Source organism: Rattus norvegicus, chromosome 13 (assembly GCF_036323735.1).
Source record: "Rattus norvegicus strain BN/NHsdMcwi chromosome 13, GRCr8, whole genome shotgun sequence".
Lineage (NCBI taxonomy): Eukaryota > Metazoa > Chordata > Mammalia > Rodentia > Muridae > Rattus > Rattus norvegicus.
Genome location: NC_086031.1, coordinates 83,095,165 through 83,122,261, shown reverse-complemented (window position 1 = coordinate 83,122,261; position 27,097 = coordinate 83,095,165). Strand labels below are relative to the sequence as shown.

General features: G+C 45.6%; 1 protein-coding gene across 4 annotated transcripts in view; it reads left to right on the top strand.

The window, feature by feature from the left end:
- The first annotated feature begins 814 nt into the window (after window positions 1–814).
- The window catches only part of Pbx1 (PBX homeobox 1), a 309,784-nt gene continuing 283,501 nt past the window's right edge, over window positions 815–27,097 (top strand). For 2 of the 4 annotated variants that reach the window (NM_001100681.2, NM_001134862.2), the window contains exons 1-2: window positions 1,216–1,800; window positions 5,242–5,315. In NM_001100681.2, coding sequence (NP_001094151.1) covers window positions 1,610–1,800; window positions 5,242–5,315 — 265 coding nt within the window. In that variant the 5' untranslated portion in view covers window positions 1,216–1,609. Of the gene's footprint in view, window positions 1,801–5,241; window positions 5,316–27,097 lie in introns of all 4 variants that reach the window. The other 2 variants (XM_039090792.2, XM_039090794.2) reach the window with 2 other exon arrangements.

Below are 27,097 nucleotides of genomic sequence, written 5' to 3'. Positions count from 1 at the left end.
GACTATATTAAAAACTAGAACCAGACTGTGATAATGCAGTCCCTTATTAAGTGTTTAAGCCAAATAACCAACTTCCCTCGCGGGGGAAGAGAATTGTTGAATTCGTTTCTTTTGGTAAACTTATTTATTGGTATTTTTCTTGAGTTTTATTTGGTTTCAAAGTCCACACTTTAGCTAGTGTCTATGCCACAAAAATGACAATTCATATTCTCTTTGCGGGCATAGAGTTGAGGTTTTGCAAATTACTTACTATCTCGACTTTCACCTATTAGAGATCATTATTCATTATCTTAGCAGCTCGATTTTATTTACTAACTACGTCATATAACAAAGTTTTGCTCTCAACAGTTTCCCCGAGGTCTAAGATTTCAGAGAACCAAGTTTACTACCGCAGCGTCACCGCGTAGACGAACGAGGGGTGGGGCGGAGGGATCCACACGGTCTGTGTGCTTTCGTGTTAATTTTACAGTCTTGCGTTTAAGTGGAGCCACGTTTTCCTCAAGGACGCAGCCTAAGCAGACAAGAGCCGGAGCTAAGGTCTCTCTGCGCCTTTAAGAACTGGAGACTGGGTCGTGGCTCCGCCCCCTTCCCGGCCCACCTCTGAACTCTGATTGACAAGACTCCCGGGCTAGGAGGAGCTGAAGGAGGCCGAGGAGGCGGCGTAGGGTGGAAAGTAGGTGGAGGAGGAGCCCATTTTCCGGACTGGCCAATCAGAGAGGGGGGCGGGGCTCAGAATCCCTCCTCCCTCCTCTGACCCCCGCCTCCTGGCCTCTCCGCCCCCTCCCCCCTTCCCTCGGCCCCCTCCCCTCTCCTCCTTCTCCTCCTCCTCCTCCTTCTCCTCCTCCTCCTCCTCCTTCTCCTCCTCCACCTCCTCCTCCTCCTCCTTCTCCTCCTCCTCCTCTCAGGCTGTGGTTTTTCTGTATATGTTTCTGGAGTCCTGAGCCTGGGCTAAACAAAAGCAGGAGGCTGACGGGGCTGCTGGAGTTTGCAGAGACACGGAGGAGGAGAGAGCTTGGGTTTTGCCTGCCGCCACGGCTGGGGGAGATCTGGCTTCTGCTACAGCCCACCCCCTTTGAGATCACTCTGGCCCGGAGTGGGGGTGGGGGGCAGCGGGGGGTGGGGGGGAAAGTTTGCATTGCAATCCCCCTGCCTTCCTCTCCTTTCTCCCGATCAATGCATATTTGCAAACGGATTAAGCCACAGATTTAAGCGTCGGGAGCCCATTTCTGCCTTGCACAGGAGATCGGACTGAAAAACCCAAAGGCAGCTCTGATTTCTTTTCGCCAAGTGGGAAGGTGGTTTATTTTTCTTGCTTTTTTGGAGTCAACACCCTTCCCCACCAGCCCTTATCCCCACCCTCACCCCGCAACCCCTTCACGCCCCCTCCCCCTCCCCATCCTCCCACCATCCTCTAAAGAGGCAAAGAGATTTTTTTTTTCCCTTTTGGTCTTCTTCTTCTTCTTCTTCTTCTTTTTTTTTTTAAACCCTGGTCCCTGTTTATCCTGAAAAGGATTTGAAGACAGCTTGAAGGATAAAAAGCCTCGGTGCTTCCCAGGCGCCGAGCCGAGGAGCCGAAGAGGAAGAGCCGGGGCTGCCGGAGCCTTCAGAGATGGACGAGCAGCCGAGGCTGATGCATTCCCACGCTGGGGTCGGGATGGCCGGACACCCCGGCCTGTCCCAGCACTTGCAGGATGGGGCCGGAGGGACCGAGGGGGAGGGCGGGAGGAAGCAGGACATCGGGGACATTTTACAGCAAATTATGACCATCACAGACCAGAGTTTGGATGAAGCGCAGGCCAGGTGAGATGGAGGCTTTTCTTTGCCTTTCTTGTTTTTTTTTTTTTTTTTTCCCTCCCTCTCGCAGGGGGAAACAATGGGAACTGAATCACCACAGCGCTTTCTTTTAAAATGTTGTTTCTTTCCTCATTTTGACAAGCAACTCTATGGCGGAGGAGTAAAATTTAAAGAAGCGTTGTTATCGAAAGTGTGATCGCCCGTGCCGAGATATGGCTGTGTGTAGATATTGTGCGTGTGTGTCTGTTAGAGGTTTTTTGTATGAATGCACAAAAACACGCAGCCACGCCGAAAATACTGCCAACTAATCCGAAAGCGGCCCTCGGCACTTTTTTACAGCTTTAAAAAAGTGTACGAAGGAAGCAGAATTGTCAAGTTCCGAGCGGCATTCCATGCCTTCGGTAGTTGAGGGACTTCGGAACATGACAAAATAAAAAATGTCCCAAGAACACTTTATTTGCAGATTCCACTGACTCCTAAGCTAATTCAGCAAGTTTGATTTTTTTTCTCTCCTTCTTCACTTACCCTTCTGTAATAGTAATTATTATTATTTGGTCTTTTCTTTTTTTTTTTCTTTTTTTCCTCACTCCCCACCCCAAACAAACAAGCGAACAAAAAAGGAAGGTAGCTCTGTGTTAGTAGATGTCAGATAGTAAGAAAATACCTTGCAGTCACTCCGTTCTGTTTTTAGAAAAAGGAAATAGGAAGAAAGGAAAGACAATTTTGCCTTTTTGAGGGCTGTTTGTTAGTTTTAAGAGACTCCGATTTTTAGGTTAACTTTATTGTCTCTTATTTGAGTTGCTCGCCTCACCTTCCCCAGGACAGAGGCACCTATGTGTGGTCCTTTCTAAAGGGGTGGGAACAAATGCCAACCATATTTTCTGCCCCAAGCCTCTTCCAGGATCACCGAGAGTGCTCCTTAATTGAAATGGAAGCTGATGGTTTTTATGTATTTCAGTAGGACAGAGTATGAGGAAACATAATTATGAAACTGGGACTTCCTTAACTGAACCAACCACCAGGTATACGTAGTTCTCGACTCTAGGATTTTTACAGCAAGTCCTCTTTCAAAGTGAAAACACAGGTTAAGTGGCAAAGCCACTAACAGCTTGCCCAAGGCCCAACTCAGTTAGGAAGGATTTGAAAAAAAAAAAAAAAATCTAATGGCCACATGTCTACACAATCTCTCAGCTTTGTTAAATCTCCCAAGTACTTTTCTTTTTCGCTTTGAAATTATTTTAAACATAGTACAGAGTCACTGGACCTTATGTGACTTAGTTATATGGATAACAAGTAATGTGGATTTTATGTAAGAGAAACAGAGCCTTGAGAAAGTGAGAGGCAGCAGCCAAGAGCACGCATGCTAGGAAATGCATTCATTTTAGCTACGAACACATGGAACATGTAAACTTAAGGGCTAAGGCTTAGGACGCCTGGAAAACTTGGGACTGTTAACCCTCACCCCCCACCCCCCCAGCTATTTTCATGCTTTTAATGGTGGGGGGGGAAGATTTTTGAAAAATTAGTTGGTCCTCTTTTTGAACGTTATTATCTGAAGAAAAGCTAATGGGTATGGTAAACGAGAGGCTCCCCACTGGCAATTCTCTCTTGAATTGGAACAGATTTCTCCATAACATTGTTCCAGAAAAATACACTCAGACACCACTGATCAAACTGGCTTGATCACAAGTTCTTGAAGTGGAAGAGGCCAGTGAGCTTGGGTCCTCGCTACTTTTCTGCTCTCTCTTTTTGTGAGACTGAAGACAAACACTTCTCAGCGGGTATCCCCTTTAATGGCCTAGATGCTGAGAAAGATCAGATGCAGTTTGGGGATGGGGAAAAATCCAGTTGTCTCTCTCTAACCCCATTTGTGTTAGCGTGGGGAAGCAAAGCTTTTACATGGAGCTGCCAATTCTTTGCATTTGGGCCTGTGGGTGAAAAAAAAAAAAAAAAGACTAGTGGAAAGTATTTTAAAAGACCCAGAAAAGATCTTAAATATATTGAACATTGTTTTTAACCCCCTCTGAGAACTATGTTGCTAACCTCTGTTTTTCTTCAAAAAATGTAACTACTTAGACTATTAAGCTCTTTTCCTTTCTTCCTCCTTATACATTTGTAGTGCATCTTTGTTAATTCAGAAAGTCAGCCAGAACTATTTTAGATGATGTGTGTATGTGCATTTTGAATTTCGAGTATTCTATTCCCCTGCTACACTGTATAGAGTATATGTTTGTGATCCCTGCTTCTCTGAAGGATGTGGGGTTTGGTGTTTTGTTTTGTTTTGTGTTTTTTTAACTTTAAAACTGATTGAAAAATAATTGAATGTGTTTTTAGTGCCGGGGTTTCTGATTCTCTTTCACATGCATTTAGTTAGTAAACAGAATTCCCTTAGCTAGTAGCTGATAGCATCAGTATTTTGTTTCCAAAACAATATCATTCTGCTAAGTGAGCCTATAGTAAACTAAAAGGAAGGGCATTGTTCTGTCCCTCAAGTGCATTCCGAGTACAAACATGCACAACCACGGGAACCAGGTAAATCACTAATCTAAAAGGCAAAATTGTATTTATTTTTTCCCCAGTGGGTGCAAGGTCCTAATTGTAAATAATTGAATTTCAACACCTGCAAATAAGCCGTGTGCGCACAAGAGCCATAATGTGAACACAGAGAAATGAATTTATTCCCCATCTGGGTATGTTTGCCCCCTGGCAATGCATTTCCATACTCTTTAACTTGGGGACTGAAATTTTATAAATTGACAGTTCTACTCACAAGACCTTTCAAGCATCTTATGTTTATGAGAATACAGGGGCGTCTGCAGAATGAATTCGAACACATGGATGAATTAAATTTGAAAACACATGCGCGAGCGCGCGTACACACACACACACACACACACACACACACACAGAGGAAGAGGCATACATACCTCCTAGCCTATGGCCCTTACAGAGATTATATAGAACTATTAACCTATGCATTTGGCCCTTGTTACATTGTCTTCCATAGGATTCTTGGTTGAAGAATTCTACTTTGGTTTAACCACTTACCAAGGAGTGGAGGGGAGAAAGAAAGAAAGAGAGAAAGAAAGAAAGAAAGAAAGAAAGAAAGAAAGAAAGAAAGGAAGGAAGAAAGAAAGAAAGATGAAAAGAAAAACCCTTTCCCTAATGGGCATAATTTAGGTTATTTCTGCTCTGTAGTTAAATCCCTACTCTCACTGCTAATTACCATTGCTTCTTTTGCTATGGTGGGACTTTGTATATTAAGTCATAAAAACAATCGAAGCATGCCGTAGAGTTAGGCTTGGTGTATATATACATATATATTATTATTATTTTTTTTTTTTTTGGCTAAATGTTGAGGTCCCCTCTGTACCTTATCAGTTTGATCTTGAGTGTCCACCTAAGCTGTTGTGTTTGTTTTTTGTTTTGTTTTGTTTTTTCTTGCAGAAAACATGCTTTAAACTGCCACAGAATGAAGCCTGCCTTGTTTAATGTGTTGTGTGAAATCAAAGAAAAAACAGGTAGGAATGAAAATCCAACCTTTGGGCCTTTTTCTTTGGCTAGTTATACCGTGGAACCTGCAACTCTTCTACTCTTCCTGGGACTTTAACATTTTAGAATGCAAGCACTACCAGGAAAGCCATGCCTGCTTTTACCAAAGGGAAACAGCTTTGACAGTCGGTTTCAAGCAGTGTGTTTTCCTTAACTCTGGCCCCAACTCTTTTTGAAATTGGGACTAAGGCAGAGGTTTTGACGGGAAATTTATAGACTGATACGCCTTTGGGGGAGAACGCGAAAGTAAAAGTCCATTTCCTGAAGGAATATATTTTTTTGTCTACAATTACTGACTCCAGTCTCTCTCACCCTGCTATTGGGCAAGGGACTAAGGGCTAAACTGTTGTTTCCTTTCTTTTTGCCACTTTGTTCTTTGTATTTACACAGAGTAACCAACCTGAGGCTCTCAAAAGAGTGTCTTGGAATACCTTTGTGGAATGCACAATTCAATATTCGGGGAACCGGCTTTTGAATGCCCTCTAATTTTTTTTTTCTAGCAGGGACACTCTTTAGATTTAGGGCACTATATTATCCAGAGATCATTCCCTCTGTTGTTTTGCTACTTTCTGAACCTCATATCATAGACTAACACACTTATAACACATCCCAGGAGGGCATTTAAATTTTAAAGCAACAATTAAAAAATCGCAGTCATCAATCAGAGGTGTTCTTAAACAACAGATGCGCAGAGAAAGGGCACTTAGCAACTGTCCTCTCATTTCTTTATCCTGGTCCTTAATTTTCCAAAGTGGGTGAAATCGCTCCCTTGTAAGGAGAAAGGGTGGAGGAGGCAATCTGAAGCTAGGGCATAAAGAGGGACTGAGGGGTGCATGCACCAAACGGGGAGCGGCTGCTGGTCTCTGACTTTCTCACCCACTTTAAAGCCGAGCAAAGTACCTGCCATCCCATATATTTATTTATTTTTTACAACAAGGTGTATAACAGTCAATAATTCAAATCTAAACCATATAAGCAAGGGCATGACATAAATGAAAGTGACAATAGATATGATTGCATGCTCGGTTGATATACATTGATAGTTACACATGGAAAGGGGGAGGCCACGGGTGGTGGCGTTCCTTATTTTCTCTCCTGCTAAAGGTCTCTGGATTTCTCTGTTAAAAAAAAAAGAGTCTTTTCAAGAGGTCACTGTTGATTGAATCTGTAATTACTCAGGTCTTTCAAATGTCTGTGAAATGAGTAAACAGCTCCTTTGTTGGGTGATACTTGGATGGTAGGGAAGCGGGCAGACAAAGCACCTGAGACAGGCTGCTCAGACCTCTGAGTCATCCAGGTGCCTGTGCCAGGACCTAACCTTATTGCAAAGCTGATAATTGTGTCGCGTTAGCCGTGAGAGGTGCCTTTCGAGAGATGTATTGATTGTGCCTACCAATATCAAAGGAGCTTTTCCTCAGTTTGTCTCTTAGGTTTTTGTTGTTGTTGTTTGGTTTTGTTATTTTTCTTTCTTTCTATCAGCTCGGAGAAGGAAGCCGTGGGCTTGTGTGCATATGTGTCCCCTTCCCTCCAAATTTTCCTTCTCTCCTTAAGGCTTCTGTGGTTTTTCACTTTGAACCGCGGGTTTTGTTTCTCATCAAGTTGGAGTTTTATTTTGTTTTGTTTTGTTTTTCCTAATCTTGGTTCATGAAATGTAGAGTCATAATAAAAAAAAATTGGAAATAAAGGGACTGGAGGAGAGTTTCTCCTTAAAGACACTGTATTATGTATTTTTCATGGGAAGGGTACCATTCAGGTCACCGCCTTGTACATCATGGCCCAAGTGTTCAATTCCGATCTCCTAATTAAACCTGCTGAGGGAGTGTAGATCAAAGTGGGTGGGTGTGAATAGAAGTCCAATTCAGGTACTCCGTAACGATTTCACCCCTGATGAATATTGGCTACAGTGCCCGGGGGTGGGGGTGGGGGTATGGGATGGAGGTGGGGGGAAGGTTGTGGAATTGGTGAAAACAATGTTCTTATGGTTGGAAGATATTGTCTGTTGTTTTTAATTATTGTCAATATGAATATGGTCAGAGTCTTAAGAATATTCTGATTCAAAGCTTTGCGTGTTATTGATAACAGGATGTCTTAACGGATGGTTTATGAAATAGTTAAATAGTGATTGTCCCCGTGTGAATGGGGAGGGGGTACAAAACAGGGTTCTGTGGAGAGGGTACCTGAGCAGGGAGAGCAGACACTCACTTTTATTCTATTAATTGAGTGTTGGGAGACTGTAGGAAGGAAACATACCAAGGTGTCAGATGTGGAACAGACAGCACTGTGTTCAAAACAGGCTTTTACTTCCAAGCACCATGACTTTTGTGTTCTGATCTGGGCGGCCTGTGCATTTCCACGCCTTTGATGCCCTGGGGGAATGCAAGGTGCCCGTAAAGTCGCACAAGTCTTCAGTGCTCTTTTCTGTCTGTCTGCTTCCCCTTCTTCCAAACCTAGTAAAATGGTGGTCTAAAAGATCAGTTCACACGCATCTTTGCTGCCTGGGAAGTTTTCTCATTGGGACTATCAAGACCCACAGCATGGAATGAGTGTTTCTGAGGGTCACCTGAATGAAACCTTGCGGAGGCCTTTCTGTACTCACTGCTCTTCTCTCTGGCTTTCGCTTAGGAAGGGCTCTGGGTGTGTGTGTGTGTGTGTGTGTGTGTGTGTGTGTGTGTGTGTGTTGGCTTGCTGCTTTTTTGTTTCTTGGGCTTTTATTGATTTAGTTAGAAGATTGAGGTGAATAGGAAAACTTGCAAAGATGTCTGATGAACCTTTTGGTACTTAAAAAACAAAAACAAAAAACACGTGCATAATACCCAAAGAAGGCAGCACCGACCGAATTATAGTTGATTGATGGGTATTTAAGTCAGAAATTACTTTGGGATTTTTGAGAAGTAGATGAACTTGAGTGTTTTTGCTTTAGAGTGTGGGGAAGTGTTTATTTTGATACTTTATGCTTTTTAAATATAAACGCTAAGGTAAAAAAAAAAGCAAACAAAACATTCACGCTGCAAATCGCAGTCGGCCTCATGCAAACCCTGTTGAGAGCTACAGGAACAAACTTTACAGATGTGGCTTTCAGCCGGATGTTCAGTCTGGGACCATAGAGCCTTTAAATCCAGAATTTGGGTCATTTATAATCAAATTCCCTTTTAAAGAACTGTCACTTGTCCTAGGACATGTTAGCGGTAGGTTGAGTTTTTTGCCTCTGCCTACGTGGGCTGGAAAATGGGTTGCTTGGGCCCGAAGGGTAGGAGGAAAAAGTCAAACACGTTGACTTTCTGGAAAAAAAAATAAGAGACCCAGGATATTTAATAAGTGCTTTAAATTTTCTTGATTCTTTTAAATCTTTATACTTCTGTGAGAGAAACCACAAAGGTTTCAAAGTCGGAAGAGGTGAAGACTGCGTCTTGTTTACTAAAGAGAGGAGTCAGAGACACCTAGAACAAGCTACAGGTCTGAGTGAATTTTCAGTTTAGCACCTAAGAGCTTTCTGTGGCACTCCTCAGCTAGGTTTTCACTAACCTGCCCTTGAGTTCAATCAAATAACTGGAGGAGGGTTTAAAAACCACCACCAGCCCCCTTTTAACCTTCTTTTGTTCTCTCTCTCTGCCTGTGTCCAATTAACACCCCCATCATGGTGCTGCCGGGTTTGCGTTTTTACCCCTCTCCTTATGTCCCTTTTCCCTCCTACCCTTCTCCATCCTGCCTGCCACTGCCACAGCAGTTACACGGTCGGACACTTACTTCTTTTCCCTGCCCCATGAAGACTAGAGATGTGCACATTTGTGTGTGTGTCTGTGTGTGTGTGTGTGTGTGTGTGTGTGTGTGTGTGTGTGATGGGGGTTGACTGGATGGAAGCGGTGCATGACTTCAAAAGACACGAGTGACCTTGTTCCTTAAGCAGAGCAGGACTGAAGTAGCTGTAGACAGTCGGTGACAGCCTCCCATCGGGTCCCTTTCCGAGCTGGGTGGGAGTGTTGGAGGAGCTGGCCTTCAAAACTTTTTTTTTTTTTTTTTTTTTGTGAAAAGACATCTGAGGAGTTGAGAAGTTGGTCTTTTCTGGCTGCATGCCAGGTAGAATGAGCTAAGGAAGAGCAAATGAAGGAGATGTCGCCAGGCGGCGTCACCCCATAACCATCCCTCATCCCTCATGTGGTACTAGCTTTACCGTGATGTACACAGGTTGTGGACCACAGACAGCAGTGTGACTGTGAGAGGGTGTCAGCTGACCTGGAGGCAAGTCATATCTCTGTCTCCAGGCATTTCAGTGTCTTTCCCATTCCTTGAAAGTGGGTTTCCCAGACCTCTGACCTCGTGAGCGTGTAGCTTCTCAAAAGAGATCGAGGGGAATGGTATGCTGTTTTCTCACCTGAATTGAACTTGAGAGCCAGTTTTCGTGGAGACTCTGCAAGAGGTCGTGTGCAAGGGAGAACCCTAGACCTAGAACTGTGGGAGCTGCAGACCAGTGTGCTGTGTGCGTAGTTCTGGAGAGGCTGAGACCTACTGGGGATTCGAGGACTCAGCTCTCAACTGGGGCTTGGCCTTTTGAAGGCTTTGCCTCTGTGCTCTGTTGCTATCCAAAAATTTTCTCCAATTCTTGGCAAAATTACAAAAACAGCCCTCCCCCAGCTCCCGAACAAGTTAACAAATCCAAACCTAGATATTGGGATACATAAACCCAAAATCATAGGTGTTTTTAAAACAGAGCTCTGGCGTCTTTAAAAAATCTTCTATTTTAATTATACTTATGTGTTTATTTGTGAGGGTGGGGGAGGCGAGGAGCACCATGACAGATGTGTGGAGGTTAGAAAACAACTTTCAGGAACTGATTCTCGCCTTTCACCAGATGGGCCCTGGGGATGGAACTCAGGTGTCAGGCTCAGCTGCGAGCACCTCAGCACCTTTACTGTCAGGCCCCCGGCTTCCATTGAGACCTACCTTGTATGTGTCCCTGAGGAAAGCCGAGCCTCAAGTTTCGTTTTGAGTATCTTTTCGATGGATGTGGTAATGTCTGAACTCATCTATACAGACTTGCTATGTAACCAAGGGTAACTTTTTTCTCCTTGAGACAGGGTCTCACTGTATAGTTGGAACGTGTTATGTGTTATGTATACCAGGCTGGCCTTGAACTCACAGAAGCACCCACCTCTGCCTCTATACCCCACAGCTGGGATGAAGGGTGCAGACAGCCATGCCTCCTTTTTTTCCCTTCACCCAGAGTCTGCCCACACCTTTCTCTTGCCTTGTTCCCCTGGGTTAGGGGAAGGTACTGGTTCTTTCTCCATCCTGTCTGTCCCTTCATTGAGGTGGTGCGGAGGGGCCTGGGAACACAACAGTTGGTGAAGAGAGACACAGGGTTCCTGAGCTTCCTGTCAGCGACCCTCTCAGGGTGTCTTGCAGACCGAAGAAACGTGCGACCCTCTAATGATGGCAGAGGATACCTATTGTCATGGGGGTGGGCGTGGGGGCAGGGGTGGGGGCAGAGTGCCTGTGTTTTGACCCCTTGGCATCTCAAAGACAGCAATTTTTAGCAGTTTGGAAAATGGGTCCCTGGGCATAAGAAGTACAGGTATAGATTGTCATGGGACTGGAAAGCCTGCCTCTGGGATGGCAGGGCAAGGTCATTAGTGACTTGCCTAAAGGCTCCGTGGGGTCAAAGTTCATCCTTTTCTGCATATGGTTTATAGCTTTACCTACATCTGTGCCTGAAATTTTTGTCAATACGTGGATATTGGGGTGGGTGCCTCATGATTTTTGCTCATTGTACCCTTACTTACAACTGAGCAATTTTAAGACTGTAGATACATTTCTTAATTTTAGGAGAAATTGACAGTACCTAGTGGGTAACTACTTGGTTTCTACAGCCAGTCCCCTTGATCTACTATGTTTTTGCTGTGTGACCTTGTTTAGGTTGCTAAACGTCTCTGAGAGCAATTTTCCTTTTCTATAAAGGGAAGGTCACAGTGAAACTCTCTCACAGTGAACACTACCTGAAAGTGTTGCTATGGTGACTCTCTGGAGACCCTGATACCCACACTTGGGTGTGCGCCATCCTTTTTCTGAGTACCCTCTCAAGCTTGACTGTATGGTGAAGGGTCACCGGGAGGATTAAACGATGTAGTATCTGCCTGGTGGAAACAGACATGGCTGGCGGGTTTTATGGTTCCTGGCCCTGTTTTCTTACATGAAAGAGAGAGACCTCCACCAGATGGTCCCTAAGGGTGAGCCGGTTCCAAGGCTTGAAAGAGACAGATTGCTGAATTTAAGGATAGCTTCTTTTGTTTCTCTTGTATTTTTTTCTTCAAGGGAAGAGAGTGATGAAGAGGAAGGTGAGGGCCTTTTAGTCATGTTCTTCCTGGACAACCATCACCTAGCTAGCTAGAATTGCCCGTGCGGGAGATAATGTTTCCCCAGCAACACCAACAGGAGACAATGCATCCTCAGGGTTAAATTTTTTTTTCTGAGCATGCCCAGACCATGCCTTTCAACTTACAGAGCTTCGAGGTAGGAACTTGGTAAAAAGAAGCCAGAGTCATGTGACCTCTCCCCAAATTCCCAATATGTTCTGTATTTAGGAGAAATACTATCTTCGTCACAGAGATGGGCTTCTTGGCACCCAGCAGGCTACTGTTTCTTCATGTTCTTTTTTTTTTAAACATATGTTTGAAATGTATTTTATATATGACAGAATTCATCCCTTTACAAAATACAGTTCAGTGGTTTTTAGTGTATTCACAGAGCTCTCAGGGCCACAATCTAGTTCTAGGACCTTTTGGTCTGCCCCTGACTTAGCATTCATCACAAGTCTGGCCATGTTCCTGTCTCCCATGCCCAGACCCTATCAGCCCCTCACCTCACACTCTGCCTCTCTGCATAGGACCATTCCACAGGAATATAACTGTACCCGGTGTGCTGCCTTGCGACTAGGTTCTCTCACTTAGCCTATTTTCAAGATTTGTCTACCAGTTCAAGATACATATGAGAACACTTTGTATCTTTTCCCAGCCAAATACTATTTCACTGACTGGATATGCCTTACTTGCTTTATCTGTCTGTCAGCTGATAGACGCTTGGGTTCTTTCCCCCTGTTGGCTCTTGTGGATACTATTGCTGCTATGTGTATGCTTGTATTACAGAGTTTGCATGTATGTGTCTTCTGTCCCTACAGGAGGGGAAGTGCTGGATCACCTGGTAACTCTGTGGTTAGATTTTGAGGACATGCTAAAATGTTTTCCAGAGTTCCTGCAGTGGATATAGTGTTTAAAGATAAATAAGAAAAGTAATAAATCAACTGTTCCAGGTATACCTCATGCCCTGGTGTGGCAGACACATTCTTGAGCCCTGCTAAACTCGATGCTAGGTTTTGTCCTCAGCGGCCCCAGGCATCCAGCTCTGCTACCCCCTTTACTCCGTTCCGATCGGAGCTCTTTTCTTTTCCGAGTTTGGGATCCTGCTACGTGCTTTCTCCTACCCTTGAGTCAATCTTTAAGCTCAGTGAAAGGACATACTTTGAAAAGTTTAGTTGCCCTGAAAATGCGCAATCAGGAACTCTGCGACTGTCCTCTTAGGACAGTTAGGGTAAAAGCCCAAGCGATGAGCTTCTAACATTGGAGGAAGTAACATATGCCACATCCTTGGGGAGGAAGACACTTGGAAAACAACAACCAGTAACCACGTAGGATGATAGGATAGGACTTGGGCTCGCAGTCAAACCAACCGGCTCAAATTGCAGTAGCTGTTTGATTTCACAGGGCATCAATTTCCTCATCTGGGGTGAAAATAATCCCTAGGACCCAGGCTCGCTTGACAGACTAAACAAGACACCACCAGGAAGCGCAGCGTTCGGTGTTCAATGCCTGTGCTCAATTCATTGTGGCTATTATTATTTTCCAGTATCTGTGTGCCTCTGTGCTGACCGAGTCACTCCTGGGTTACAGACCCATCCATCTCTCTATGGGATGCTCGTCAACTTAAGGCATTGGAGGCTGTCTCAGCTCAGTGATGACTATTCTTGTGACGTGGTTGTCCCCCGGACCCTTTCCTACTCTCTGCGCCCAGTCCTAGAGTTCTCAGACAGAACACCGCCGTTCATATAGTTTTAAATCTCTCCATCTAAGTTTGCTAGTCATCTCATTAAAAGGACGAGCAATTTAAAAAAAAAAAACAAACAAACAAAAGGAAACAGGCAAACTAAACATCAGGATTGTATCTCATTTAACCTAAGTGTGCTTGAAATAACTGAACAAGTAATGGTCCTAAATGTTAGGGGGGTATTTGGGGCTCTGCTGTGTACAACAGTTTAGATATGGAGTGTGTTGTTCTGTGTGGGATGTGTCTTAATTCACCAGGTTGCGTTTCTCAGGCTTGCTGGCTATGTGTTACTACCATATTGGTTGGATAGCCAAGCCACTGAATGGCTATGCTGAAGGAATATTTTCTTCCCTGTTTTGGCAAATTAAGACACGTGTGGCTATTCCCTTTTCAAACTGGTGGGTCAGTAGATGGCTGGCCATGTATGGAAAAGCTTGTGTACCCTGCATTCTTGTACCCTGCACCCTTCAGAGGATGTCACTATGAGCAAGGACGAAGCCGGCCCCCACACCTCCTTCTCTGTCTCCCTAAATCATTTCTCTCCTTAACTGCTCATCTGTGGTTCTCTACCCCTAACAAAATCTCAGAGGTTCCTTAAAATAACTGAGTGGGCCGAACAGCCATCTTGCTATCTTTAGCTGCAACAGAGTGGGAACAAGTCGGCGGACTCCATAGTTGATATGATCGCTAGACTAAACTGCCAGACTGCACTTGAAGCCTGGTGCTCGTACTGTCTCCGTGTTAGTATGTCATTTTGAGAATGCCAGTTTCTCCTTTGGCTCTCAGCTTTCCTGGTCTGGGTGGATATAGAGACCCACTAGTCTGACCCTACATTCTGCAGGATATGGGCCCCTACATGGCCCGCTCCTAAGCATAGGCACACAGACTGGGAGGCAGGTTGAGCTGAGTGCTTATGAGAGAATCCTCTCATTGCGATGGCAGTTCTAATTTAGCCTGGGAATCTCTGTATCTTTTCTAGGCGGTCACGTAAAACTGGTTATGGTGATGTTACGGCTACTCCTGTCAATCAGACTGAATTGGATAAGACAAACTGAGAAGGGGGGGAAAGGGATGGAATTTGAAAAAAAAAAGTGTTTATGATGGAAATCTTCAGCTGGGGGCAAGTGCTCTGTAATCTACCTGTTGGCTTGGCAACAGCAGCAAACAATGTTTCATGAGTTCTATGTATTTGTAACTCTGGGATCCTAGATGGGAAATCTCATGGAATCTATGAGGAAAGAGACTCTACCTTTCTGTTGTTCATGAAGTCAAGCCCAGAAGTCTGGGTTTGCTTCCACCATGGACCTGGAGAGTGACTTGGTGATCTGTTGTCGTTCCTTGTGCTGTCAGAGAAACTTTGGAAACTTTACTGGTGAGGTTTTTTGTTTTTTGTTTTTGTTTGTTTGTTTGTTTTGTTTTTAAAGAAAGATGCTTGGTTTTGCCAGCGAAAGTGTAGACAGCTAGGGAAAAAGAAAGGTTGACACTTTTGTCTTGCTTTTAGAACAATTGAATCTGCCAGCAGCTCAAAGGAATATGTTTACCTGGTGGTATGGGCTAAGCCAGGAAGAGAGTAGCAGCAGGTTTTTTTTTTTTTTTCCCCTGAAGGTTTTGGGTGATTTGAGATCTCAAGTGTTGCCACTCTCAAGAGATTTCTAATAATTACCACTGTTAATAGGACTGAAACTTGGCATTTATATTTTGTCCATAACAAAGAAAGCCTCCTTGAGTGAACTCGGCTGAGCCCAGCTGGCATCCTGCTGAAAGGCGGGAGGGAGCAGCTAGCTCTGAGAGCTGAGAGCTCATTCTTGGCCACACAGGGCAAGCAGAGGCTGGAGCCTCCTCACAGCAGCCTACATTAACACACAGTTAAAACAAAGAGCTAGCACCTGGGCTCGCCTTTGTGTGGCCCTCTTGCTAGGGAGTCTGCAATCATCTCCAAGGCCTTAGGAGGGAAAGTCCTGGGTAGGTGCGGGTGGGTGGTGGTGCTGGCCAGATAGGGGTAGGAAGAAGTCAGGGTGTGGTTTGGCCAGCTGAGTCCTTTGGGGGTGGGTGGGGTGGGGGTGGATAGTGTGTGTGTGTGTGTGTGTGTGTGTGTGTGAGAGAGAGAGAGAGAGAGAGAGAGAGAGAGAGAGAGAGAGAGAGAGAGAGAGCGCACCCAACAATACATAAGAATATTCAAGACCTAAAAAAGTATTTGGCCTAAATCAGGTGGAAATGAGAAATTGGGAGTGTTGGAGGAAGCTGGGGTGGTGAAGGAGTTTCGTGACAAGCCTGGTGCTCAGGGGACAGATCCTCCCAAGACACAGTCTCACGTGGGGATCTGAGCTTTACAGAGGCACCAGGGTATAGTGGCTGAGTCATCACAGATCCACAGACTAGGCCTGGTTCAGCCCTACAGCAGCTGGGAATGCACAGGGAGACCGGTCGGCAGACACTCTGGGGTCTTGTCTCAAGTCCCCGGCACAGATAGCTTGCTTGAGATACCCCGAGCAGTGGAGCAGTGGCTGGTAATGAGATGAACTTTGCCTCCCTCTGTGCTTGGCCCTGGAGGCCGAGATCAGCTGGGAGCATTGCAGACCAGCCTTCTCTCATGCCTCCAGGCTGACCTCAAGGGTGACTGGAGAGAACGACCTCCCTGGAAACCATCCTCTTTCTCTGGAGTTTCCTTTACGGAACACTTTCAGTGTGGGGCTGGATTCCCCGATGATGCCTGCAGGGTCCCCAGGATTCCTACTCGGGGTTGTGCCTGTGTTGTTTGTGCTTCCTACAGCAGGGACTGCTTTCTCAAATGCACAACGCAAGCCCGGAGGTTTTGCCTAGAGAAGTGAGATGGGCTGGCGCTGGCAGGTCAGTTTGCAGCTCCTTTCTTAGTTGGGCTCTGTTTTCATCTCTGATCAATAAATATCCCAGTTGTTGCTTCATCTATGGAATTGGGTTAAATCACAGAGCACGGAGTTACTCAGAAAACCCTCCCGTCTTGCCTTCTTTATCTCTCAGCTATTATGGGGAGTGCAGCACCTTCCCCTGGGGAAATTTTTAACCCGAAGAACCTTGATGTACTTTAAACAGCTTTGACATTTGTTAAGCTTGGGGTGATTTCCTGAGCACTCGGAGAAGGCTCTAGGCCTTCTCTCCTGCCTAGTTTTTTGTATGGCCCCTTACCTTGTTTCAGAGACTTGTGTGAAGGGGTCTCTAGCTGCCTGATTTTTGCCAGCTTTTAGAAACCGGACAACTCATTTGGGGCATTGTGAACACACTTGCATCCCCTCCCCCACCTAGCTGGCTGGAGCCAGGACAAGAAGGGGCTGTTATGGGGCTCCTGTGAAAAGTCCCGGGACTTTATTTTTCTTCTTCAAAAGTTATGCTTGGAAAGATGCGTTTGATGTGAAGTTGTTATTCTTCAACGGATCTGTGTGCTTCTCTATGATTCCCCATCTGCAGCATGGTGGGGTAGTACCCCACCTCTCCACTAGTCCTGGAAACTTAGCATTGCATCCTTGTGGGAAGGAGAAGCCAGCCAGGTTGACTTGCCTCACAAGTAGGAAACATATCTATGATTTAATTCTCTCCATACATTCTCAAGAGCCTAGTGTCTGACCAGCCCCCTGAAGAAGTAGGCTCATTCCAATCTCCATAGGCTGTTTCTCTTCCTCGTGCCTCTGGGGTAGAGGATGGAAGGGTTATGGTGCACATGCTATGTGGACAGGTGTAGCTAAGATAGAAGGGTAGCAACACTAACGGCTGTCTAGTGACAATGAAAGAGGACCAGTAGGCAGTTGCTTATCCCTGCCTCCTCTCCTTGGTGCCTCTGTCCCTAGCTGGGATGTTTTGATAGCGTCTTAGATGTTTTTCATCAGTACAAAGGAAATCTCCTCTGTGACTCTGGTTTGGCCTAAGTACGCATGCCAAGATTTCTGTGTCATCTGCCCCGTCACCTGTAATGCCACCTCATGAATACTGCTTGAGTGGAGGCCATCTGAGGTTGTATTATTTATGAGCAAGCTGTACCAGGTATCCATAGACACCTGTTGGGAAACTACCGGTTGAATTAAGAAAACGTTAAACTCTCCCCTGTTTGGATTGATGTGTTCAGGAGTAGAAATGTTTGTGTTTTGGGTCTTCATGTGGCTTGACACGGCGGAAGAATCTATATTCTGTTTCCACCTCCTGACTGCTTTAGTCATGGACAAATATTTATGCAGCTTGCCTGGTGTCCAGATCACTGTGAAGGAGGAGGAACGAGGCTGTGCCAATCACAGCGCTTACATTTGAGGAGCTCACAGCCCCACGGGGTGCCTGAGTCATGGTCACAGTCACTGTACCATGGGAAGCCTGTAGACATGAGTGGAATGTGTTTCTTAGGACCAGGAATGGGGCTATAACCGTCTTCAGAACCGAAGTTCATGGCTACCCTGGCTGCCCCATGGAGAAGGAAGCAAATGGTTCTAATTTTATGCTTAGGCAGTCTGAGAAATTACTATGTTTGAGGCCTTGCCTGTTGTTTAAGTAACCTCTTTCATTTCCTTTTTGCCTTTCCCTCTTCAGACTCTCTTGTTCTCTTCCTCCCCTGGGCCCTCCCCACCCCCCCCTTCCAAATTGCTATTTGCCAAACTTGTGACCTGAGACCACTTGGCATTTCCCCAAGATAGCTGGAATTTACCACCCTCCAAATAGGTATTCGGTGACATTTGCTCACCTGGGCAGCTTAAGCTACATGGCGTCCATCTGCCAGAGAGGAAGCTGAAATTTGCCTCTGTGCTCTAGGGTTCTTGCTAGCAGGGAGACAAACAATGCTGGGCCCTGGAAGGTGGAATTAATTTTTATCATGGCACACACACACGTACACTATGTATATACTCATATACTCATATGCACATTTACTATATGTTTAATAAATGCATGTAGACAATTTGTGCATTATCTGTCATTCTCTAGTCATTATTTTAACAAATCAAATTTTCATGGTTAGCTTCATCTTTCATATTTATACCCTCCCCTCCACCGTTCTTCTGTTTCTTCATCTCCTTCCGTGCTAGGAGAAGGCTTAGGATTTGCTTAAGGCTCCTTGAGGCCTCCTGCTTTAGACCGCTTGTCACCTTAAGGTTTATGATACGTGGGATGAGGGCTTTCCCACTGTGGCCCGCCCAGCCCTTCTGCTGGCAAGGAGATCGCTGCCTGTCTTTGTCTCAAACTGGTCTGGGAGCCTGTTCAGTGCAGTTACCAGGACAGACTAGCCCTGGAGGCTTCTCTGGCCCCAAGAACATGTAAACTCACAGTCCGTCTGTCTGACTGTCAGCCAGGGAAGAGAAGTGGGCTGTGTGGATGGAGAAGCTGTGGCTTGGTGCTTGTGCCTTCTAAGTGACCCCAGGAAGTGAGGGATGTGGGCAAGATGGTGGCAAACGGGATGGCAGGATAGTCATGGTTCATCCCTGAGTGAAACTGGGTAGAAAACAGCAGCAGAAACAGAGTCCCCCCTTTTCAGCGGGACTGAAACTTCTGTCCACACTTTAGAACAGTGGCTGCGTGTGCCAAAGCCCTCGCTCTGAGAGGAGCTACTGTTACTACTCCAGTGTTCAGAGACAGGGGATTGAGACTCACAGTTTAAGGAGGTTTCCTCAGTGCTTAGAGCCTGAGAAGCTGAGGCAGGACCTGTTTTACCCAATGCAAATTGTTCTCCAAAAGCATCCGACCTCAAGAAGTGGCCTTTCAGGTAGGGATTCTTCAGGGATGCTCAGGGATCCTACCCAGTTGTCTAAATCTCAGGTGATTTTTCTGCACTCTTTTCTGGTCCTGTTTCTTGGCTCAAAACAAAAAAAAAAAACAAAAAAAAAAACCCAAACAAACAAAAAACACAAACTGCTCCAGGACTGTCCTTGTGGCCACACATACATAGAAAGAGGGTTAAAATAAATGTAAAAAAATGTAAGTCCAAATTCGTCATTGGGCCCATTGCGGATTTTCAATAAGCCTTTGGCTGGTTCCTTTCAGGCAATGAGCATGAGTTTGTCCAAGTGGTCTCCAGCTTGGCCATCCTAGCTGTGTATACTATTCATTGGCTCCTTCTCAGAAACGTAACCATTTGAACAGAAACCGATCATCAGAAGGCCCGTGGCCTTATTCATGCAAGCACTTCTGGCCTTGCTTTCTTCGTGCTTTCTCAGCCTTCTGTGGAGCCCGCTGTGTCAGGGCCCTTCCATGATTCTAGGAGGAAGGCCTTATTGGTGCCACTAAAGAGTCCTGATTCTTCAGTTCTACAGACACCCTTGTCTCATGACTAAAAGTTCACTCCTTTCCCACATGGTGTGTGTGTGTGTGTGTGTGTGTGTGTGTGTGTGTGTGTGTGTGTGTGTCTGAGTTTTGAAGATGGAAAAATCTGCTTCCCAAGAAGTCCCGGGTGTCCAGAGAGTAGCCTGTTATACACCGTTGCCCCCAACTTTGGTGCAACTTTGTCAAGGGGACTAATCATGATGTCACCTCTGGTTCCTTCATCTTAGGTATAGAAAGGGAGCAGATTAGTAACAACAATAATAAATCAACACATCTATGTGTAACATTATTGTATAATAAATCAAGACATCGATGTGTAATGTCATTGTTTAGAAGACAGTACCACACCCAGAAGACCTTCAAAAAGGACATCTTTACAAGAGAAGAAATAAATTCACCTTTCCTCATACTACTCAAGCTCAACACCCACATTCCATTTGGGTATCCTTGTGTTTACACCCCCTTTCAGGGATGAGATTGTCTCTTTTTTAAAGATTTACTTATTTAATGTATGTGAGTACACTGTCACTGTCTTCAGACACACCAGAAGAGGGCATCGGATCCCATTACAGATGGTTGTGAGCCACCATGTGGTTGCTGGGATTTGAACTCAGGACCTCTGGAAGAGTGGTCTCTTAACCGCTGAGCCATCTCTCCAGCCCCACGATTCTCTTCTTCTTCTGAGCAGACATACCTCTTGTTTACTCATTGATGACCCGACGTCAACCAGGGCCTCAAGCAGCTAAGTAAGCTGGGCAAGTGGTCTAAGGGACTTTGCTAAATAACAGTGAAAAGCATTTTTTTTTAAATGCAAGGGATAGTTAACCTGCAAAGCTGTGTGTCAGCCACTCTTCCTCCTTACCAACTTCCCAGCCTGTCTCTTCAGATTAATTTAGCACCTTGTTCACAACAGATTCTAGAGACTTTGGCTATGGTTTTGACTTAGCCTTTCTTAGCAACAATAGCAGAAGAAAAACATTCTCTTCAAATTAAAAAAAGAGTTAGAATTGAAGATATGAATAAGTTGTGTAGGGAAAGCAGAATCTTTTCTTTTTTTTCTTATGTAACATTTCTTTCCTATTGTTGTATAGCAGAGAGGATTCCAGAAGTGGCACAACGGGCATTGTTCTTGAAGACATAATAAGTAAATTATTATATTTTACTGAAGCGCCCTTAATACAGACTTCTATCATAATTATTGGTTTATGGTCCATTTTTCTCATTAGACTGTGGATTTCTTAAAAAATAATTTGTGTAGATTTTAATGTCCACACAGCAGCAGATACTCAATTTTCTTGGCTCAGATACCATTAAGAAACTTATGACTAGCTAAAGACAAACCAGGGATAGACCTACTGGGTCAATAAGTACCATACAGAGGTATGAACATTTTATCTTTTGTAAAATAGTTTATAATATTGCTCCAAATACTTGCTCAATACATCTTGCCACAGCTTGTGGGTTGAACCCTTTTAGTCAGGAGAGGTGGGGGACAAACCACCAGTTTGGAGTTACCTCTAAGAGGACATGTAACTATTATAGATTTTTTTCCCCTTTCATATTAGTTTTATTATAGCACAGGCCACAGGATGAGAGTAGGATGGACATTTTTCCAGTCTGCTGTTAATTAGCCTAGCACATCTGACTAGGAGACCTATGGTTCTAGGCATCTGAGGCAGCAAGGTGTCTCCACCTCTCCCTCTGCCCCATACATAATCATGACTCCCAAGACCAGGAGTGATTCTTGACTTGAACATACTTTCGGAAGAGAAACTTGAGAAGCAAATGACGGCTGATCACATCAGCACTCAACCAGCGTGTGTAAATTTTAGTGGTTTGCTCACACTTGTTCATGCCTTTACAACAGAGTTTTTACCTTCTTTCCCTTTCTCCTTTTCCCTTCTTCGCTTTTCCATCTCATTCCAGTGCTAAGCCAAGCAAACGCAAAACTGGACCTGGTCCTTAAATTGTTCACCTTTGGGAGAAAGGCTTTCGGGCAGCGTTGGTCAAGTGTGCTCTCGAAGTGTGACCTGAGATTGTGAGCTTTATCTCGGAGATGCTGAACTAGCTAGTCAGGCTGTAGTTCATTGCTTGTCTGAAATGGTTCATTATGTATAGAATCTCTCTCTCTCTCTCTCTCTCTCTCTCTCTCTCTCTCTCTCTCGTGCTTAAATTATTTGATTTTATTATATGTGTATGGGTGTTTTGCCTGCAACTTTACACCAATTATGTGCCTAGTACCCTTGGAAGCTAAAAGAGAGCATTCTGTCTTCTGAAACTGTTTTTACAGATGGCTATGAGCCCCCGTGTGGGTGCTGGGAATGGAGCTTGGGTCCTCTGGAAGCACAACAGCCAGTGCCCTTAACCACTGATCCAACTCTCCAAACCCCCAGTAGATGCTTTTGGTGCTCAACAGACATCGCTAGAGGAAGGAGAGAAAGAAAGGAGAGTCGCAGATAATTTATCTCTATCTACTTTGGATTTAATTATTTTAGACGGAACATCTTACAAAAATTGTTTTTAAAGCCAGCATTCTCTGCCTTAAGCTTATAAATTTCACGTAGGTTTGCAAGTGACGAGTGGAAGCCAGCTATGGGATGGAGATCCTCTTAGCCGGGGTTGAAACACATCAGTGAAGTGCACACCCAGAGAGGTTTGCGGTTCAATCAACCTGTTAGTGAAGTGGGGGAGAGTTCATGAATAGCTTCTCTGTTTTCTGAGCTGTGATCTTGGACTTTGGGATTAGGAAGTGTGAGAGAGTTTCTGTGGAGAAGATGATGGGGTGGGAGGTGTGCACACGGGGACACATGAGAACCGTGTAAAGACAAGTGATAATCAGATTTAGGAAGCTGGCTAGACAGACCCTTTCAGTTGAGAGGCGGAGGTGGGAGGAGAAGCTGCTTCTCTAATGAGGGGCTCGAGTTTCAGTGCCTTCTTTTTATCCCCCCCCTCGCCACAAATGGTCCGTCTTTCCCCTTCCGTAAAACCTTCTATTCCTGCTCCACAGATTACACTAACTTTCTGTCTGCTTGTGCTAATTTTGTTTACTTTTCTTTCCTGTGCAGTGCATCAAACTGGAATGGTAGAACAGGACCTCTCTGTCTCGTAATAATACTTAAAAAAAAAAGCACAAAACCTAAAAAGTGGAAGTAGGAATTTATTTACTTAAGGTAGAGCCACAAGGAACCTTATGCTAGGGGAATATTGTAACAGAATAGGGGCTCTCATCAGCAGCCCCCATACCCTACTCTGCTGCAAACGTGTAATTTAAACCTCTCCCTGGGGATAAGTAAAGCCAAGATTGTCCCCCACCTTCCCTCCAGTTTCCCCCCACCCCCCACCACTGGGGAAATTCCTAGCGAGGACAGAGTCTGTGATATCTCAAAGCTGGCTGTCACTTCTCAGGGTCAGGCCCTGGGGACACCCTTCCCCCAGTCCTGGTGCAGTTCCAATGATTCTCAGAGGTAGGACGAAGCTCTGTGTGCCCTACTAACCTCCCTTCTCCTCAGCCACCCCCCCTCAGTGTTGAGTCCCACATTCCTTTGTGGGGTCATTGCAGAGTCTTGTCCTAGGGAGGGTCTTGAACAAAGATCTTCTGGAAGGCGTTGAGGAGGTCGCGTCCTTTGGTTTGCTTTGGAGACTAGAAGCAGGTCTCTTCTGGGAGTCTTTATAGTGGTGGCGGCGGCGGCGTTCGGTTTCTTATTTTTTGGAACCACAGGCTCTTGAGAGTCTTCATCTATGTTCTTGATTGCTAAGAAGCTCGCTTTAATTTTGCAATCCCAGGGGCTAACATCTATACATGTCTCTCTGTAGATAGCTATATGGGGAAGGTGTTTCTATGTTTCCACATGTGGCCTTTCGGTTTGCTCGTGTAACTGAATACATTTTGGTGGCACGTAGGCTCGTCTCTCTAACATCCTTTGAGTAGGTGCTGCTTTTAGACCGCAAACATCCAACACAAGGATCCGTGTGGGGTACAAAGTGCAAAGGGAAGCAGGCAGTCTAACTTAATGTGTACATGGGAGGCGTGTGCTGCCCTCAAGCTCGTGGGGATTGCAATGTTGGTACTTCTGAAGAACCCCGATCTCTCAGAGTTTTGCTGCCTGAGGCAGCCCAGATAGGAAAATGTACTTAATCCCCCCTCCCAAGGATTCCGTCTGAGATTTAGGTGTTTAGGCTTTATATTGGTGGAGGGAGTTCTCTAATGGATTCAGAGAAGTAGGCGGGAGACAAAGCGGGGTGTGTTATCTACGGAAGGAAGACGTGCGTCCTTTCATTGATGTCTAGGCTGTGCGTGGCTGAAAATGTTGACTTTTCCCCTCTTACAAGAACCATCCGACACAGCACTATTAACGTAATGAATGTTCAACAAATGAACATCTCCCCCCTTTCATTTCCAAGGAAGAGTGGAAACACAGAAACCCATTTGGAGCACCCCTCCTGAAGCCTGCTCGGCCGAGTCCGTAAATAACAAGGGCCACCCCGCTCAGGACAGTTTCTTGTATGTCACTCGAGCACCGACTGTATTCTTTATTCAGTCATTTTTCACCTCGGGGAGCTGTGAATCTCCTCAGAGCCGTGCTTGTAATGTGCTTTGTAAATTACAAAGCACCACACTGACTTTAAAGTTCCTTTTCTAGCCTGTGCTGTCACAGCTGCTTGTGACTCTTGAGGGAGAGAAAGAAGTCGCAGGGTGGCAGGCGTGTGGAGGGCGCAGATGTAGAAACCTTGCGAAACAGGGAGTTGGTGGAGCATACAGAGGATATGGAGCTGGGGATCCCGGGAGAATCAGGCAGAGAGGCATGATTGAGGGTTAGCTGATGAGAGCGGAGTCCATTTCCCACGGCAGAAACTTGAATGTAGCGCTTACCTGTCCACAGAGAGGCCGGTGCAGCAGTCCACGTGGATTCTGTAGAGAATGAAGCATAGTTTCAACCTCATACCCGATTACAAACGGAAATTCTTTGACTGAGGTTAGGCAGCTCTGCTCTGTTTGTCTGTGTCCCCACGCCATGGTTCATGGGCTCAGGTAGCTAGCTAGACCATGGGATGCATGCAGGCTCCTATGTCATTTCTTCAGGTAATGTATACTAGTATCTTTCCTATTTTTCATTTTATTGAAATTTTTAAACCAGTTGGTTAACGGCGTGTGCACATAGGTGTATGAGCCATAGACCACATGGTGGTGAGAGCTGAGGAGATCTTTCCAGGGACGAGGAGTGGGAAGGGTTGGGGGAGGGGTTTGGCTCTCTCCTAACGTCTCCTGAGTTCCTAGGATCAAACTCCGGTCAGCAGGCTTGGTAGCAAGTGCTTTTACCTACAGAGCCTCTTCTCCAGCCCTATTCTGGCATCTTTTGTTTTTGCTCCAGAAATATGTGGTCCTGATTTTGGTAACTTGTATGGTACGTTCTAAGAACACTCCTTCGTAGAAGCAATGTGCGATGCTGCCAGGAGCTCTGGAGGAGGGACTTACATTCCCACAGTGAGGAGTTGGTTGCTTTTCTATGTGGCCAGACTCTGCGTGCCCCACTTGTAAGATCCTTCCCAGGGCTGTGCCCCTGGCACTCCCTTTTCCAGGGTGAGGAACCCTTTGTAATGTGAGTGCTTGATCTGCTTGCTGTCTGTCTTTTTTTGTTGCTAGCTATGGACCTTGGGGTATCCAGTTTTCATAGAGCTGGGACATCATGAACGCGTCTTCTTCTGTGTGTTCAGTTGATTCTCTTGCTGGAAAGAATGCCATGACAGAGCAACCTTGCCCGTACTACCACAGTGTACTCCGGAGAGGCAGGGTGCCACGTGCCAGGTGTTGCAAGCCCCATTTCTGCTGGCTTTCCCTTCCAACCGTTCTCTGACTCTCCTACTTAGTCCCTACTTCTCTGCAAGAGAGGGAAAAGAGCCCTGAGGACACAAGGGTGCCATATCACCACACCTGCCCTGCTGAGATGGATGGGCACCTGGGTGTCTTTAAAGTTGAAATCTGAAGACCAAAAGAAAGAGAGAAGGCAGACAATGAACAAACAACACCCCTCCCACAAAAGCCTTAGCAGTGAAAACGCAACCCCAGGCCTTGCTCACGCGTGCAGAGTGCCTGAGCTCAGAGGGTATGCCATCCCTAGAAGCTAGCAACCCTCCTGTCCACGTGTGGTCAGAGAGGTTCCTGACTGAAAGCCGGCTGGCTGATGACGGGAGAGACAGAGGCCTGTAGCGCACAATAGAGAGATCAGTAGTTTGTGAAAGTTGTAGCCCTCTTTTATCAATCACAGAGAAGACAAACTGGCTTTCCTGGTGGTTTCTGCTCTATGCTGGTGACATTATTATTATTATTATTAATTTATTTTTTAAGAAAATGTAGTTTGAGATTCTTGGGATCAGTATCACCATCATAGTTGCACACAGATCCTGAGGAAAATGTAGACTTAGGACTAAACACCCTGAGCTTCCAGGCAGAGGGTGGAGGGTGCTGTGATTTGTAAATCTCAATGTATGCTGGGTCCTTTTCTGTATTTTTTATTTTTTGACTTTCAGAAAGCCGTATGATCTGCCTCGTCTGCTGCCCTTTCCCCCTCAGCTCTTTTTTTTTTTTCCTTGGTCCTTCCCTTTGTCTATAAATCTGCCGTGGCTTTATTAGGAGTTGCCTTTCGGTTTATGAATGAATGAATGAGGGAGGGAGAGAACGAGAGAGGGAGGTAAAGACTGACTGAAAAAGGACAAAATAAAACTAGCTCTTGGCTGGCAGTCTCTAGCCGCCTTGAGGGACTCTGTTCCTGCTTTCTGTTTCCTTAAGTTTATCCCCCACCACACACTTTTTCCTTTTGCTCCCCTGGAGCAGAAGCCTCCGGTTTCTGCCCTCTAACCTCACTTTTGCCTTTCCTGTCGTTTAAGGAGAATCTTGCTCTCTCTAGATTTTTTTTTTTTTTTTTTGAGACTGGATCCTCCAGAGCTGATGGTTTCGCCCTGCTGGCCTCTCTCTCTCTCTCTCTCTCTCTCTCTCTCTCTCTCTCTCTCTCTCTCTCTCTCTCTCTCTCTCTCTCCTCCCAACCCCCTCCCTCATGGAGGGTTCATCCAAAGTTCGAATCCAGACTCTGAACGAAGTGGCGCAGACCTTTTCCTGACTCCTCACCCTTTGTCCTCATCACCCAGTGACAGACAGGAATCAAAAGCTCAGGACCCAGCAGAGAGAGGGGCAGTGGGGGAGGGAGGAGGGAAGTTCGCCTTAACTGGCTGGGCCTTTAACTTCTCCGGAAGGGGGGTGGTGGGAGGGGGAAAGAGGAGGAGGAGGAGGAGGGGTAATGGAAGAAGGAGGAGGAGGAGGAGGACAGAGAGGAGGAGGCTGGCAGCAGGAGTAGGGGCCCCAGAAAGGATTTTTTTTTTGTTTTTGTTTAAGTTTCCCCAA